This window comes from Lethenteron reissneri, chromosome 22 (assembly GCF_015708825.2).
Source record: "Lethenteron reissneri isolate LAM-NWPU_2019-01 chromosome 22, ASM1570882v1, whole genome shotgun sequence".
NCBI classification, from domain to species: Eukaryota; Metazoa; Chordata; class Hyperoartia; order Petromyzontiformes; family Petromyzontidae; genus Lethenteron; species Lethenteron reissneri.
Window position 1 is genome coordinate 9,333,745 of NC_083800.1, and position 15,974 is coordinate 9,349,718.

At 41.8% G+C, this 15,974-nt stretch overlaps 1 protein-coding gene across 2 annotated transcripts in view; it reads left to right on the plus strand.

Annotated features, from left to right (window-relative positions):
- The window catches only part of LOC133345615 (gamma-aminobutyric acid receptor subunit pi-like), a 51,150-nt gene that overhangs the window by 24,906 nt on the left and 10,270 nt on the right, over positions 1-15,974 (plus strand). For both annotated transcript variants that reach the window (XM_061556537.1, XM_061556538.1), the window contains exons 7-9: positions 1,642-1,779; positions 7,229-7,381; positions 12,878-13,071. In XM_061556537.1, coding sequence (XP_061412521.1) covers positions 1,642-1,779; positions 7,229-7,381; positions 12,878-13,071 — 485 coding nt within the window. The remainder of the gene's footprint in view (positions 1-1,641; positions 1,780-7,228; positions 7,382-12,877; positions 13,072-15,974) is intronic.

Sequence of the window (15,974 nt, forward strand, 5' to 3'; positions counted from 1 at the left end):
GGCAACGAATTGAACGGGGGACCCAAACGTGCCCCGTCACTGTCCACTCTCGCCTCACATATCCACGTGATTAAGGGCACGTTTCACGATGCGCGCGTGTATCCCAGTGGCGTTGCCCCCCCCCCCCCCCCGAGGCGTCTTTGGTGTCTGTCACCTGATCAGTGTCAGGTGCACACCGCACTCATCACAGCCACCCGACTGCACAACTTGACATTGCTGTCCCCTCCCGAGTGCCAACAATCTGCCCACCACCCGTTTGAGACAATTGGATTCGTTTCCGACGCCTCCAGCTGGCACTGCCAACCCCCCCAAGCAGCCAACTGCAAGCAGTCGCTGCCCCCCACCTCCCACGTATTCACAGCCTGGCACCTGGGGTTCCTGCGGCCCTTGTGGACCCTCTGCGGTGCAACTGCACCGCCTGCACACTCAGTATAGCTGCGACGCCGATGACTCACCACAAACAGGTTGAATTAAACTGGAACGTTCGATTCGTTGTCTTTGTCCTGACAGAACATACAATTCCTCACACTCTGAAAATACAATTCCTCACACTCTGAAAATATTAACAGCCCTGGAGTTCTGTATAGAATTCTACAATCACCGATGACTCCTGTACTGTACTTCAGTGAGACTTACTTTATCTCCATTAAATATAAAAAATGTACCCAAATCCGTATACTGATTGATGCTGTAAAAATATCACAAGCCCACTCCTTTTCAACGTTCCCAGTATATTGAAGACTGTTTTCTGACAAACGCAAGCATGCTCGAACGCCACTTCACCAAATTGTCCAGATCTTCGTCTCATGGTTTTCGGTAACACAAGCATGCTATTCTTTACAATTAACCTGTTATTCATTCCAGAGGTCACTGACTAAAACAGCAAATGTGTAGAGAGTAAATACAGTCCATATGGGAAACACGAAAATGATACACAATATGACCCCATCCAAATATGAGTGTATCACCAGCTGCGAAAAACTGTCATGTAATTAACATTGATAGGTTAAAGGTTTAAATATAATGTACAGCCCTTTGTTAGTTCACCTAATGTATGAAGGCCTCATGCCCTATTAGTTGTTTGACCATAAGGTGCTTACACTGCTCAGTGTGGGTTGGCCCAGAGTAGTTGTGCGTGGTTATTCATCCACGACTGCCATTTGTAAATCCACTGGCTGCAGAATAGAGACCTCCCTCGCCACGACATTTTTGAACATGAGTTTTGCTAGATCATACTTCACCGTACTGGTCACTGAAGTACGGTTTAGCTGTCACTCGCAAACTAATGGTGGTGGTCAGCAATCAAACTCAGGTGGCCAGGTTCAGAGTACCAACACTCCACCCCACTTTCATTCGGCAAATAAATAAAGACAAATGAATTACAGTGGGGGTAGTTTACGCAGTTTAAGGCTTTGAGGTGTAATTCCAAATGAAAGTCAACCTGAGATGGCTGTAAATGAGTGTGACATTAATGATCTCGGCTGTATCACTTGTGTTGTTGAGCGAACCACCGTCTTAATATGGGGCAGCTGAAAGGTAATTTTGAGACATGCTCATACATCTGACGGTGAACGATGATGATGATGACGACGACGACGATGATGACGATGCTGATCTCTGATGAGTGTGTGGTATTGTTAGGGGGATACAATACGAACGATCTGGTGTTCTACTGGACACGCGGAAACGACTCTGTGCGGGGACTCGACACACTCAAACTTGCCCAGTACACGGTGGAAGGGTACTACACCTCTGTTTCTGAGGCCGTCTATGAAACCGGTGAGAAATATATTTGTCTACGTAAATGCTTTGTTTTGTTTTTGAAGGTTCTGTGGCAGTGGTGCATCAGCACAAATGACAACTATTGATGACGATTCAGGCAATGGCCCTTTTTCATAGAACTTGGGGAAGGGGCATTTTCACAAACATCATCGACTATATATATTTATTCCTTTTTAGGCATTGCTATTTGATGAATGCGTTGAGTTTTTGTTCCAAGAAAAAAATATGCAAACTGAGAAACCTGTTTTTCAGAGTAGATAAGGGACACAATGGAATGTTGTAATTTATGAAATTGGTGAATTCTACATATATACTTCTTGACAGTCTAAAGCCACATGAATTAATGTTTGGTAATTTATTTTTGGATTTTTCCCAAATTTAATTCCAAGGTTGCTGCCAGCGTTGTATCATGGAATGTGTAAGAGAATACCCTACAAGAGGAATTAATTTTGAACTGCTTCAAATATACCTTAATGTGACTTAAAATTTTTTTACACAAAAGAGTGTGCACTACTTAACATGCCATCCTGCTGATACAAGTTCATTGCTTGGCACTGAAACGGCTGTTTTGTGTTTGTTAACAAACTTGGAATTTATCCAAATTAAGTAAAAACCCATATTTAATACATTACTTCTGTCACCCGGCCGAGACATTAGCTTACTCCACTTGAAAACCTGGTTTAAGCCCGAGTTACTGCTCAGAATCAACCCAGGATCTAAGTGATGCCATCTCTATGTTCTGACTGCTGTGCCAGCAGGTCATCTCCATGTTTGGCCATATTTCCCAACAGGCAGTTTAAACTATGGTGCAGGTTTCTTAAATTCCCCCACCACTGTCTTTCCAGCAGTATAAATGAGTAAACCGCAGTTTGTCGATCGGCAGGTCGAGTGTGGTGTGGTTATTCCCCCCTTTTGCAAGACATTTGACCAGCGTGGAGTAGGTCTAAATACCCACTCTCTTTAGAGCTCCCCTAAAATAGAGGGCCTTTAGCCAGCAGTGGTGAGCAAGTAATTGCAGAAATGCACATTTACATAAACAATAGTTGTGAATAACAATTGCATGCATTTGGCCTTTGGCCAATTAATATTCAAATGGAATTTAGACACATATTTGGTTCATAAAAAAAAAACAAATGAAAGATCAATATTCATTGACATGTGCCCCAACCAGTACAACTTGATTCAGTGAACACACCTGCTCATATTGTAAAAATTAGCAGTTATAAATAATAGCCGAATATAGAATACATACAATTTGACTATGAAGTGAAACTGGAATATTTCTGTTTCACTGAATAATTACGGTAATTAAAGTGTCAAGGATAAAACAAAGAAATGCCTTTGTAATGACACGCCAAGAGAAGAATAGAACTCCATCAACCATGAGTTAGAATACCTGCAGGGACTTATAGCATCACCTGCTGGTAGCAGAAGGGGACTGACTTTTCAGCCTTACAAAATATACTGACCATAGTCACAACACAAGACCTCCTCAGTCACAACACCTCCTCAGAGGTGACAACCACCGATCTCTTTTATAACAGCTCACAGAGCTTGCATGTCTGTAAAGTTGAGTCTTGTCATACATTTGAGCACTGTTTTCAATTTACAAGCAGTGATTTTGTTTGGCAAGCAATCCCTTGGTGATACAAATGTGAATTAAAACCTACACCTGTTGCAGCCCAAGGTATGCATCATGTTCTGTATAGCGGATTGTCACCTGTCCTGGTTTTTTACAGGACTTGATGAGGTAGTTGTCTTTCTGGGACATTAGAAATCCAGGTTTGTGTCAGTTGTGCAACAAAACACCCATCAAGACAACACATTTCTATGTCGTTCTTCCCTATTTCAGAATTGTGAGATAATATTATCATGGTATGCCCCAGTTTTTAAATAGTTACTTCTGCATATTCATTATAGAGTTGTGAGATGTAGGGAAAAAAGACGTTTCAAACATTCAGTCATATACATAGTCCAACAGCATCGTTGGGTGCAGTGGCACACACTTGATATCTAATAACCTGTAGGAGGGGTTATGCAATTGTAGTGGGTTCCACGGAGGCACACACTTGGTCTGGGAGGCAACACGTTTATTATACGGCCCCAACCGGGCTACTATCAAAGGCAACACTGTTAACTACCCCCAACAGAGTAACTACTAGATAAGACCCCGATTGAAGACCGAAGACCGAAGCGACGTGGCTCGAGGGGATGATTCTAGAAGACAGCCCAGATCGCTCTCGGGACTCGGCTTTTATGCTCCTCAGCATGGCCCCACCCCCGGCCACGCCTCCTTCTGGATCTTACTAGAAGCCCGAGGACCCTATGCCAAGTGTCCCATTACCTCTTCTGTCCGGTCACGTGCCGTCTCGGGTTCACCCAGACTGTTACATCCTTAACCGACCTCTCTCTGTGACCAGAACAATGCCCCCTAGGGTTCCCTTCCATGATATCCACACTCTTGTTCCAGAGAGAGGCTTTGACACGCACAGTTCCACTCTACTCTCAGTGGCTGACGCTACACCACAGTGACTCACTATACGTCACTACACAATCATGCTAAGATTACGTGCACAATATATACCTGAATGACAATAATGCATCTTCGAAAGGCAGTACAGCATGTCGTTTTTTTCCGATGCAAGTTTGAGCGTTTTTCTCTCTTATGTGTGAGCTTTTTTTGGACACTTCTAAAAAATTTCTTGAAAAGAATTGGCCAAAAATACCAAGTGGGTCCCTACTGAAAATGTGTCATGAAGTTGAGTAATGTTTTCCTGGACAAATATAGAATTACAGCGCTACACTTTATATAATTGGTTGCTGTGGAAGTCGAGTTTTGCGGTGGTCCTCAACAATTATATCTTACACGGTATTGCTCATACCTTTAGATGTTGTTTTGAGCAACACAGGTAATTGAAATATATTGATCTATACAATACAGTACTTGAAAAAAAATGGCGATTTTTTTACATCAAAGGAATACTGAAATGTGCTGTGTCTCACTTGCCAATAATAGCTTGCCATGCTGTTGCAATGGATTATTTCCAAGATGCTTGATTTTCATTTTTGGTGTCAGAGGTTACCTTGATGCAGGGATTAATTTCTCATGGAATATTTTCAGTGGCTCCCTACTTGGGTGGGGGTGGGGGGGGCAGATGGGAAAATATTTTTTGAAGTTCATCCCTGGACATCTCTGGCCGAAAAAAACACTGCCTTTATGTAATATGTAATAATAGGGTGCCGCAGTGTAAAGATGTTAACTACCTCGCCTGATATACAGGAGGTCGTGAGTTCGATCTCGACCCTGACGCCTGTATATTTGGAGTTTGCATGTTCTCTCCGTGGTCGTGTGGATTTTTTTCCTGGTCCTCCGGTTTTTCACTGCACGTTTAGAAACATGCGTTTAGAGTATTTGGCTGTTATACATTTCCACATAAGCCACTTCATTGGGCTATATAGCTCAGTGGGCCTTACTTGGTAAAATAATACATAGTGATAATATTAGTAGAAAATGTGTTGTCGAATACCAACTGCAGTGTAAAGTAAATCTTGACTTAAGACCCAAAGAAGGTGTAAAGTAACTTTTGTAGAAATATGGTAACAAAATAATAAATAGTAGCAACATGTAAGCAGGAAGGTAGTCCGTGGACTTCAATATAAAACAATCAACTTCAGAAATGTGTCTCACTGTCAACGAACATGGGGGCTCTTTAGGCATGGATTGAAGCTGTAAGTGTCAAAGCTGTGGCCCTTGAGATCACGCGTGTCTGTTCACATTTATCGCTCTATTCACCAGGGGGTTTCCATGGGAATAAAGTCGTAAATCCTGAATTCACAATGCCATCAAAACCCATAGAATGGGAATTTCCGAAGGGATTCAAACCCCCTTTGTTGAGAGTTTGAATTACAGGATCGCCTGAGCCTGGACAATGCAATCGCAGAAGTACAGTAGAATATGAAATTTTGATATGCATTCACAATGTAAAAATGTTCAAACACAAATGGATGATGCTTTGTTAAAAATGTGATTTGAGGAAACATCAATCAATTTTCTATGTTATCATTATTTATGAAATATGTAACATGAGTAAAGATCGGTAATTTCCGCCCTAATTGCACAGATTAATAACAACTGCTATAAATTGTACGAAAAAAGTTCACTACAATAATCTAGTTGTCCCTTTAAATCACAATAAAAAGTGTCGGCTAGATCAATGAACATGGGATGTTAAAAACACCTTCATGCACAGCCCAGAGTTGGGCTCCAGCATTGTATTGATGGTTAGATGACAGTCATATTCCAAACGAAGTGCACAGGCGAGTTAAAAATAAAACCCCTTACCCCTGCTCCTTTCGCCCATTTCCCCATTGTCTTCCCCTTGCACTCACGCACTTAACTTTTTGCCCCACCTTTAATAAACATGGGGTGGCAAAAACAATTAAACAAACAAATAAGTCAACACTCTGGAGTGACTGGTGAAAATTCCACCTTCTGATGGCGAGGGCCTGTCTATCCACGTTTACTTTGTTGTCATCACTGTGCATTCGTGATGGACTGTACTCACAAGAATGTGCGATAACAACAAGGGTTCAGACTTACACATTGTGACCCAGGGGCGGTTTCTTCATTAGGGCGATTGGGCGACGCACCACCAATGTAATTCAACCACAGAGTCACGCTAGCCGTCACTGTGCCTCTGGATATAGTCCAATCAGCGTCATGTCACGTTCTGTGGAGTACCGCCTCTTTTTGGGCGATTTCACTCCGGCTGAGAATCGCCCCGACCGGGGGGCACTGCAATGCATTCTCTATGGCTTCCGGGAGGGCTCGCCCTAACGTGCTTACGTCATCATACGTGCTTACGTCATCATACGTAAGCACGTTTCATCCAACAATATAATTTGTCGCCACCTAGTGGAATCTTTAAAAGAAACTTGAGTGGATTGTATTAATAGTGAGTATAGAAACAAACAAGATGTATTGTAAGAGTCACTTTATTTTTCATTAATATTAAAGAAGTGAAGTTGCCTTTACATGCTTAAGCTGTTAATTTATCCATTGCATGGGTGGACCTTATCCTTATCAATCATCCAGACATTTGCCCCCCCTGAGAGATTTTGCAGGAGCCGCCACTGTTGTGACCGCTGTTGATTGGCTGAACCAGAATTGAAATGTACACCTCGGATATGCTTCCTCGGAGGTACAAAAAAAAAAAAGAACCCCGGGACATGTCATGAGAAGAATATGTCACGATGTCAGCAGAAGTAAGATTTACAAGCAAATTAATTATCTTGTATGGTGTATTATTATCTGAAATTTTTTTGATGTTCTGGGAAGACTAACCAATTTCCCAGGACAGCTACCTCAAAAAGAACATGATTTTCAGAATCAAGCAGCCGAGAAAAAGTAATAACTGCACGGTCCTTTATTATGACTCTGCGGCAGGCCAGTACCCGAAGCTGGTGTTTCACTTCAAACTGCGGCGTAACATCTTGTATTTCATCCTGGAGACGTACATTCCGTCCGTGCTCCTCGTTGTGCTGTCCTGGGTGTCCTTCTGGATCAGCCAGTCTTCCGTCCCTGCCAGGATCTGTATCGGTGAGTTCTGCAGATCTTTTGTTTTTTTTGTTTAAATTGTTTTCATAAATCACATCTCGATTGTGTTGTCACTATCTGTAACATAGATACACGTTTTTGTTTTGTACAGAACTATCTGCACAGCAGAACATATGCAGAATAATTCCTGAAGTGAACTTGCAGGTTTTCTCCCCCTTAATCCCGGCAAAGTTGATCTTATATACAATTTACAATGTTTTTTTTTTAAGTTGTGCAGTTGATTGATGATGCTTTCATTCTGTGCTTCTCTGCCATACATATGCAAGTTGCATCTTCAGCTTTGAACTGGGCCAAATTAAATGCGAAGGCAGAATTCATGCGATGCCCTCTTGTGCAGTAATATTCCCTCTTAATAATTTAAACAACGTTGGCATTGAATGTAAGCACTTTTGCAAACACACCGATGCACACATATGTATCATACATATTTATGCCCTCAATACACGTGGCTAAAACGCACACAATCGTTACTGATGTATGCAAAAAAATTGCAGTTAATCATGAAGCACTGCGTTTTTATTGCATGTGATTAAACTCGCTGCTTCGCAAAAAAAAAAACATTATAAGTTGAACAATAAATAACTTCACTTCTTTTTGGCTCTCAGCGTAATTCCAACCATGCATCTTTTTATTTTGTGCACTTTTTTGGCGCGAGACAGATGGATTAGAGAACATACCCGGGTTAATGACGCCACTCGAACTACATGTATTAAGAAACGAAAGTGGTCTTGGGCAGGACACTCGTCTCCAGAAGTGATGATTGCCTATGGTTAAGAATAATAATGGGAGTCTCGGCCAAAGAAAGGAATGCATCATAGAGGATGTCCACCGAGAGGAGATTGAGCAGCGAATCTGCGTGCGTGCAGGTGCTCGGTGAATTATTCCATCGCAGGATTCGTGAGACGAGGTTGCGGATTGGGCCGTCATCCAGCAGTAGATTGGCCATGGCCGATGATGATGGTGATACATGCACGAGTAAAAAAATATGGACTAGCACTGCAGACTAATTGGTTGACCGTGTTTAAATTATTTCCACATGACATATCACCTTCTGGGTACCACAGTGCCAGTAGGGGGCAGTACAGCAAGTAGTTTTCTGATGTAAGTGCATCGAAACGTTTTCTTTTGTATTTATGCATAAAGAGGTGGGTTGGAGCTTTTCTGGAAATATCAACTTGATAATGAAAAGTAACATACCAATGACCCCAATGAAGATACGTATAAAAAAGATCTACCACCTGCCATGACTTGGTTTTGAAATACGGTTATGGTTGTAAAATACGGAACAAAAACTGAAAAGTGCCCAAAGAAGTTTGGAGAGATGCGTGCTTAGAATTGCATTGAGAAGCCAAAAAGAGGATTGCATCCATTCGATAGCATATACAGGTTAATGACATAATTCTTCTTTTGTATGGCAAATTACATCATTCAAACTGCCAAGAGAAAGTAAGTGGGCTTGAGCAGGACACAACGCTAGAAAGGATGGTAAAGCATAATGATGGATTGAAGTGGCAACCAACGAATGGAACGCAGCTGGGAGGACGACGAGATGGAGCGCTGATATCAGTTCATTTGCAGGTAATGGTCGATTATTGGATTATTAGATTGTATGCTTATGAAAGGTGACAGCAGCTTGAGAGGTGTTTCATCTGGCAGTGGATTGACCACATGCAAACACCCAGGCAGGACCATCTGAAAAAATAAGTCTTGCGAATCAATTACCTCAATACTGCCCCCGGTGTATCATATTTTCTGAATCTCTCTATATGCAATTAGTTTATAATTGTTAGAACCATATGGACGAGCACATGGCAGTTATACGGTGTGACGGGCGTAAGGAGCAATATCGATTTTGTTTTAATCGCATAGTAAACTCCCGGTTTTAAGAGCTCTGTGGAGTGCACACGCACTCAGGATGATAATCCTGTTTTGCTCCATTGCATTCAACTTGGCTACCCATTTTGACAACACAAAAAAACCTGCTCAGCATAGGATACATTGTATTGCTATTAACTCATAATAGCTGATTAGCAAACAGCACAGAAGTCACGGAAAAAGCGTGTTTGTGTATGAAACATTATATTTACAGTGTACATATAAAAAAAAATCCAATTATTTATTCAGGAAAGCTTCACTGAGTCTCAATACACTTTTTTCAGTGGGATATATTTGGCCAATTCAATGAAAGAGCCTTTCACTTCATGTGGGAGGAAACCAGAGGAAGCCCACCCTGTATACGAGGGGTGATATTCATCATTTCAATATTCCGGCCATTTCGTAGCCCTGTTGCTTCAATACCTGGCAAGCCCTGGTGACTATCCATTCACATACTAACCAGGCTTAAGTCTGTTTGGCTTCTGAGATCTTAACTGATTGGGTGCATTGAGAGTGATTTGGTTCTATGTCTTTGATATGCATTCACAATGTAAAAATGTTCAAACACAAATGGATGTTTTGTTAAAAATGTGATTTGAGGAAACATCAATTTTCTATGTTATCATTATTTATGAAATATTTAACATGAGTAAATATCGGTAATTTCCACCCTGATTGTACAGATTAATAACAACTGCTATAAATTATACGAAAAAAAGGTCACTACAATAATCTAGTTGTCCCTTTAAATCACACAATAAAAAGTGTCGGCCAGATCAATGAACATGGGATGTTAAAAACACCTTCATGCACAGCCCAGAGTTGGGCTCCAGCATTGTATTGATGGTTGCAAATGAAGGTCAAACTTGGAAAATGTATAACGGAAAAACAAAACGACCTTTTATAATCGCATTGTAAACTATGTAATATTATCGGCACCACATTTCACGTATTATATATTGTAGTTCTAAACATAATTGTGAAATCATTTAATTGTTTTCGTGGTGCATTCCATCACGGTGAGGATGTAAATGAATGACACATTGGTCTCTGTGCCGAGAGACCTTGTAGAAAATTGCCATCTCTTAATATTCATGGCAGCGTTATCTAGCAAGTGCATAATATTCTTAACTTATACAATATCCAAATTCTCATTGCAAAAAGGGGTGTGCGATTACGTGGAATTGTAAAGTACCCAAAGGAGTCAAATACTAAATGATCTTGGCCACTTGCATATGTTGCACACTCGAAATGAAGGACGTGGGCAGGTGCTCCAAATCGAGGGCAAGCACATTTATTTATTGTAGTTAATATTAATCTTGTGAAGAACCGCACCGTCACTCTGTAAAATGCAACAGCGCGAGTTACACGCAGCAATTCTTCCGAGACGCCATTAACCATGTGGCTGGTTTACCCGTGCGGTTATTCATTAACCCTCTCTCTTAAACCCAATTCTACTACTTATAAACCATCCTTGTCTTTGACAATCACATTTGCACATCACTATTCGACTATTACTTTAATCCTAAGCTGTATGTCTATCTATACCATCCACTTATATCGGTATATTACACCCATTATATGCACTGTATGTGTACAGTATACGTACTGTATCTCACCATTGTACAGCTTACTACTTTACATGTGTTCTTTTCTCAATAGCATTGCAAGTAGTCATACTCTGGGTACATGGGCATGGTTATAGACTAAACAGTATTAGAGTTAGAGAATTACAATGACAGTAACTAATTACAGTGCGTCATCCCTTTACAATGCACAGTGCTAAAACGCCTCTAATTGCAAATATCACAAACGAACAATTCAAAGCCAAGCTTAAAGTCTAGAACAAGTCTAGAACAAGTCTAGAACATTTATATAACGATCAAAAACAACCTTTGGGTCCTTTATCTGTAAAATGAAACAGCGCGTGTTACACGCAGCAATTCTTCCGAGACGCCATTAACCATGTGGCTGGTTTACACGTGCGGTTATTCATTAACCCTGCCAGCCACCTACAGGCCCGACTCAGTCATCGCATGCTGCTGTACACACATGCGTTGATGCACTGCACAGCACATCAGGACCTTCACAGAACCACACTTTACTCCCTTGCTGCACAAGGATATAATTAAAAGAGTGATCCATTCCTAATGTGCCACACATATGATAATGCTAAAAAACCTAACACGCAAATGTTATTTGTGTTGGTGTTAACTCATCCAAGGCCTAATGAATAGCCAGCAGAGTTGCGAGTTCAAATGATGTTCGGAGAATGTACGCACCTTTTCATTGATTCAATCAGATCAGTACCGCTATGTGGGATGTGAAAGGTGGTCACCTTACGGATTGACCAGCTTCCACCACTGGAACGTGGAACTTTTACCACTAGTTCAGTGCCATGAGCAGAAATCAGTACTTCCCAAGGCTAGTATGAGAATAAAAACATAATAGCCCATGTATGTATGGTTAAATTGAACATACAAATACTACTACTACCTATAAACCTCAGGCATGACAACAACAACATTTTAAATATATACAATGTCTAAATTAAGCCACGTGTGAAGATGCTTTACAACAAAACATACATTTCAATCCAAGCTATGTTGGGAATTGGGGGAGGGAGCGAACCATGAGAGAGAGACTAAACTAAACTATATTTTATTTTACCAGGTAAGCACCACTGAGCTGTATAGCTATTTTTCAGACCCAACCTGGCCACACACGATAGCTTAACGAAGTGCCTTATCATGTGGAAATTTATAGCAACCAAATATTCTAATCGCATGTTGATTCTTAATGTGGAGGGAAAACCCGGAGGACCCGGAGAAAAATCTACACGACCATGGGGAGAACATGCACACTCCAAATATACGGGCATCGTCAGGGTCGGAATCGAACCCACGGCCTCCTGTATACTAGGCGAGGTAGTTGACATCTCGCCACCGAGAGGAGAGGGCAACACCGGCAGCACAGCTCAGTTTGAAGCAACTGGTACCCAGCACCAACGAGCCCCAGACACTCCACATGGGCTCCATGACCAAAGGAGTCCCAGGGAATCCACGGTTTGTCACACATGTATATGCCCTGCATCGAGTGTTCATCACATGGTGATCAAATCCAATTTATGTGATTTCATAGTGCAAAGCTGGAATATGCCAAATATATGTAACGCTATTTGTCCACTATTGGTGACTGGGCTGAGGCCATCAACTCGCCTGCACATGAGGTTAGGTCACATGTGGCTCGAACCCAGATTTGAATCTAAAATCTCAGCGGTGTCAGCTTATTACTCTTGAGATGGCCATAATTGCACTCGTCCACCCTGTTTAACCGAGTGTGTGCTTTTTAGCTGCCTTCATTACACATGTGACCCCAGTATGAATTTACATATTGGTGTAATGTAGTGTAAAAACATCGTTTGACTTTCCACATGGCCATACTCACAAATGCAGAAATGTAGTGCACAACACCTGTGCATGCCTTTTGTTTTTAGTCTGGAAAATGGCCTTCTCACATTCCATTCCACACACTGTGGAGAAAGTAGTGTCAATATTCTTTGGGTCTTTCGGTAACCTCTCTTTCTCCTCGGCACGAATGCAGGCGTCACCACAGTGCTTACCATGACCACGCTAATGATGGGCGCGCGCACCTCCCTGCCCAACGCCAACTGCTTCATCAAGGCCATCGACGTCTACCTGGGCATCTGCTTCAGCTTTATTTTCGGCGCGCTCGTGGAGTACGCCGTGGCGCACTTCCACACGCTCGAGCAGGGACACATCCACGACATCCAACGGGTAAAGCCGGGCCTCGTTCGAATTTCGCGAACAACGAGAAAAGCCCCATCGCAAGCAAGAACGACGAGTGTGCGGGCCCGGGGGGAAATAAAGAGAAATGCAAATCGTATTTAATAACATGTAGGCTTTTGCGACAAATATTATTCATAATATAGGTTTTTGGATTAGATCGCGTAAGTATAAATATGTCGTAACCCTCCACCACCCGACACAGCCAATTAGTAAGGGATTTGTTACGTAAACAAAACGCCAATTAGTGACGACTTCAGCCCACCGGTGTGTTCGAGAGTAAATCCACAACATTTACAATTTGAGTACCGTAACGTTTAGCTGGTAATTACATCCAGCATCATCGGGCGATTTGCCTTGCCTGGCAAATCGCCTAATGATTCACGCCACCAGCTCAAAAGAACTGCCAGTTTTGTCACTTGGAGTTGGTTGTGCAATTGACAGAAATGGCTACACATTAAGTTATTTTGAGCCGGCTGTCTAAATAAGGCTGACAGCTTTTTTATGCGCAACGTGCATCTTTGGGTAGCAGCTCATCCCACACTCGCCACAACCCCACCGTTCACAGGCCTCCAAATATATTTGGTAATGTTTGCAATTGTTTACAGTGACCCACATGCGTGGTTGCTATTTGTTACTCTGCTAGATCCTTGGTTTTTCAGGCCGCTGGGTTATGACCTTTTCCTTCACTGATATCTCCTTGCAGTGGTCTTTCCACTTCTCTCTGTCTGTCGCTGCGGCTTTCGTCAGAGAGGATGAAGAGGAGTCGGTTTTTGTTCCAGATTCCCAGAGCTGAGAATTGTCACATTGTTTGTTAAAAGTCAAAGTTGGCCATTGTTAATCTCGGATAATATAACCTCAATGGGTGTTGGAAATTACAACATTCCCACGGAAGGGACCCATCAGAAAGTAGCAGCTAATGGATGCTGAGGTAATCAAAACTTGATTTGGGGTCAACTGCAGGCAATTTCAATGCAGAAACAATGTCAGCAACTTAGCATAGGGCACAATTCCCCCCCAAGTCGAAGTGCAAGCGATAACCCAGCAGTGTGGTAGGGGGCAGTGTGTATCTTGTATGTGCTGCCGTTTTAAACCAAAGCCCTGTCTATTCTGCAAACAGTACATATCCCATAACAATGGGCTTAGATTGCAACCCCCTTCATCCAGCGGTAGTATATAGCCCCACGACCCTCCAAGATTATGTGTATTTAAATCGGTGAATAGAAATGCTGGTGGACAGTCTCTTCCCTTTTCATACGATTCCAAAGAGCGTGTTATATGTGTGAAATGCAGCGATTAGATCCGGGAAGTACAAGAAAGCGTACGCTACCACCCAAAGCTGTAACAAGCTGTGACACATATAAAACACTGCAAGTCTGCCCTACGTGCTCTGCCGTGTAAGAAATCCTGGCTAAGCCTTTGCCTACGGCATTCTTGACAGAGCTGTGGTGATAGCCTCAGTGTTCAAGCTAAACTGCCAGCACAGGCTACTAAAATCTTTTTCCTAAGCAAGTTTGGACCGCATCAATAGCTCTTTAAATATTAAGCTTCCCTCTTCTCCAGCTGCTTATCTCCACAAAGGGGAAATGTGCTTTTCATTGCTGGCATACATTAACACTGCATGATATCTCTGCTGCTGAAATTGTGCGTGTGTGCAAGTAATAGCATTATTAATAGCGGTATTTTTAAACGATGCATGTGGTAGACATTGGGTGTGGATTATATTTCCTACATCGAACTGATAAAGGTGCAGCCCCACAATGACTTGCTCACACCACTGCTGGTGTTGCTCCAGAGGGGATTTTGCCTCCTCTTGCTGGATAAATATAATGCAGTGTGTAAGTCACATGATGTTTGGGGATGAGCATTAGTTGATTTTTTTAATTCTATTTGCTTGTCGTCTAACCAACGATGCTCGTACATTTGGTACCGGTGATTGTAAACTAGTTAAAAATTCTACACAATGTGAGATTGAATTGCTGTCAATTGAATGCACTTGCGTTTTGTTGAGTCCATCGGTCAGAGGCTACAATGGACTACTATCGGTAACTTACAGAAGTACCATGGTACATGCCACCTGCTGGTGGACACTATAAACTCTCCAAATGGACAAAGTACAGCCATGAGATTGCAATGTAACCCGTAAATAATTGCCGACCCCGTCACAGTTAAAGATTTCAGTGGAAAAATAAACCCTCGTTTCATGTCTTATCATCCAAAGTCTTCCTTAGGGACGTCACTTTATTTTGTGGTGTTTGCTGGTGGCTCACAGTTGAGTGAGGGATTCTATTTTGTCCACATTCCTGTTGTATTTCCTCTTTGGCACTTTAAAGGTCCTGATGCTCCTGTTAACATAATATATAACATATTATGTTTTGAAGTTTTATTGAGAAAAATAAATACTGTGCGGTAGTCCAGTAAATAGGGTTGTGTGTAATTACTGGGTCTAACAAATGTGATGACCAATATATAATTACTGAAATAGATAATGCAAGTAAATTGGAACAAATTAATGGATTATCAACACAAACTCCACTGAATTACATCTATATTCTCTTGAGGCAGGCCCTCGTAGTAGAAATTGTCCCGATTTGAATGCTGTTTAAACCATATTAATGCTCTGAGATCCATTTAGGTCACAAAACCCAACATAGAATATCAAAGAATGTTACACATTGGTATCTTGGCACATTTCAACTACGAGCATTCACCTGCTACCTAAAGTGAAACAACTGGTGAACATTCCATCGTTTTTGTGCTTATGTGTGAGGGGACATTGTTATAGATAACAACTTAGCAACCCAACTACACTTTTATGGCATCGACCTCTGAACATAAAAACACAATGGGCACATAGCTCCTTTTTAAAAATGGATATAAAATAAATAAAAATA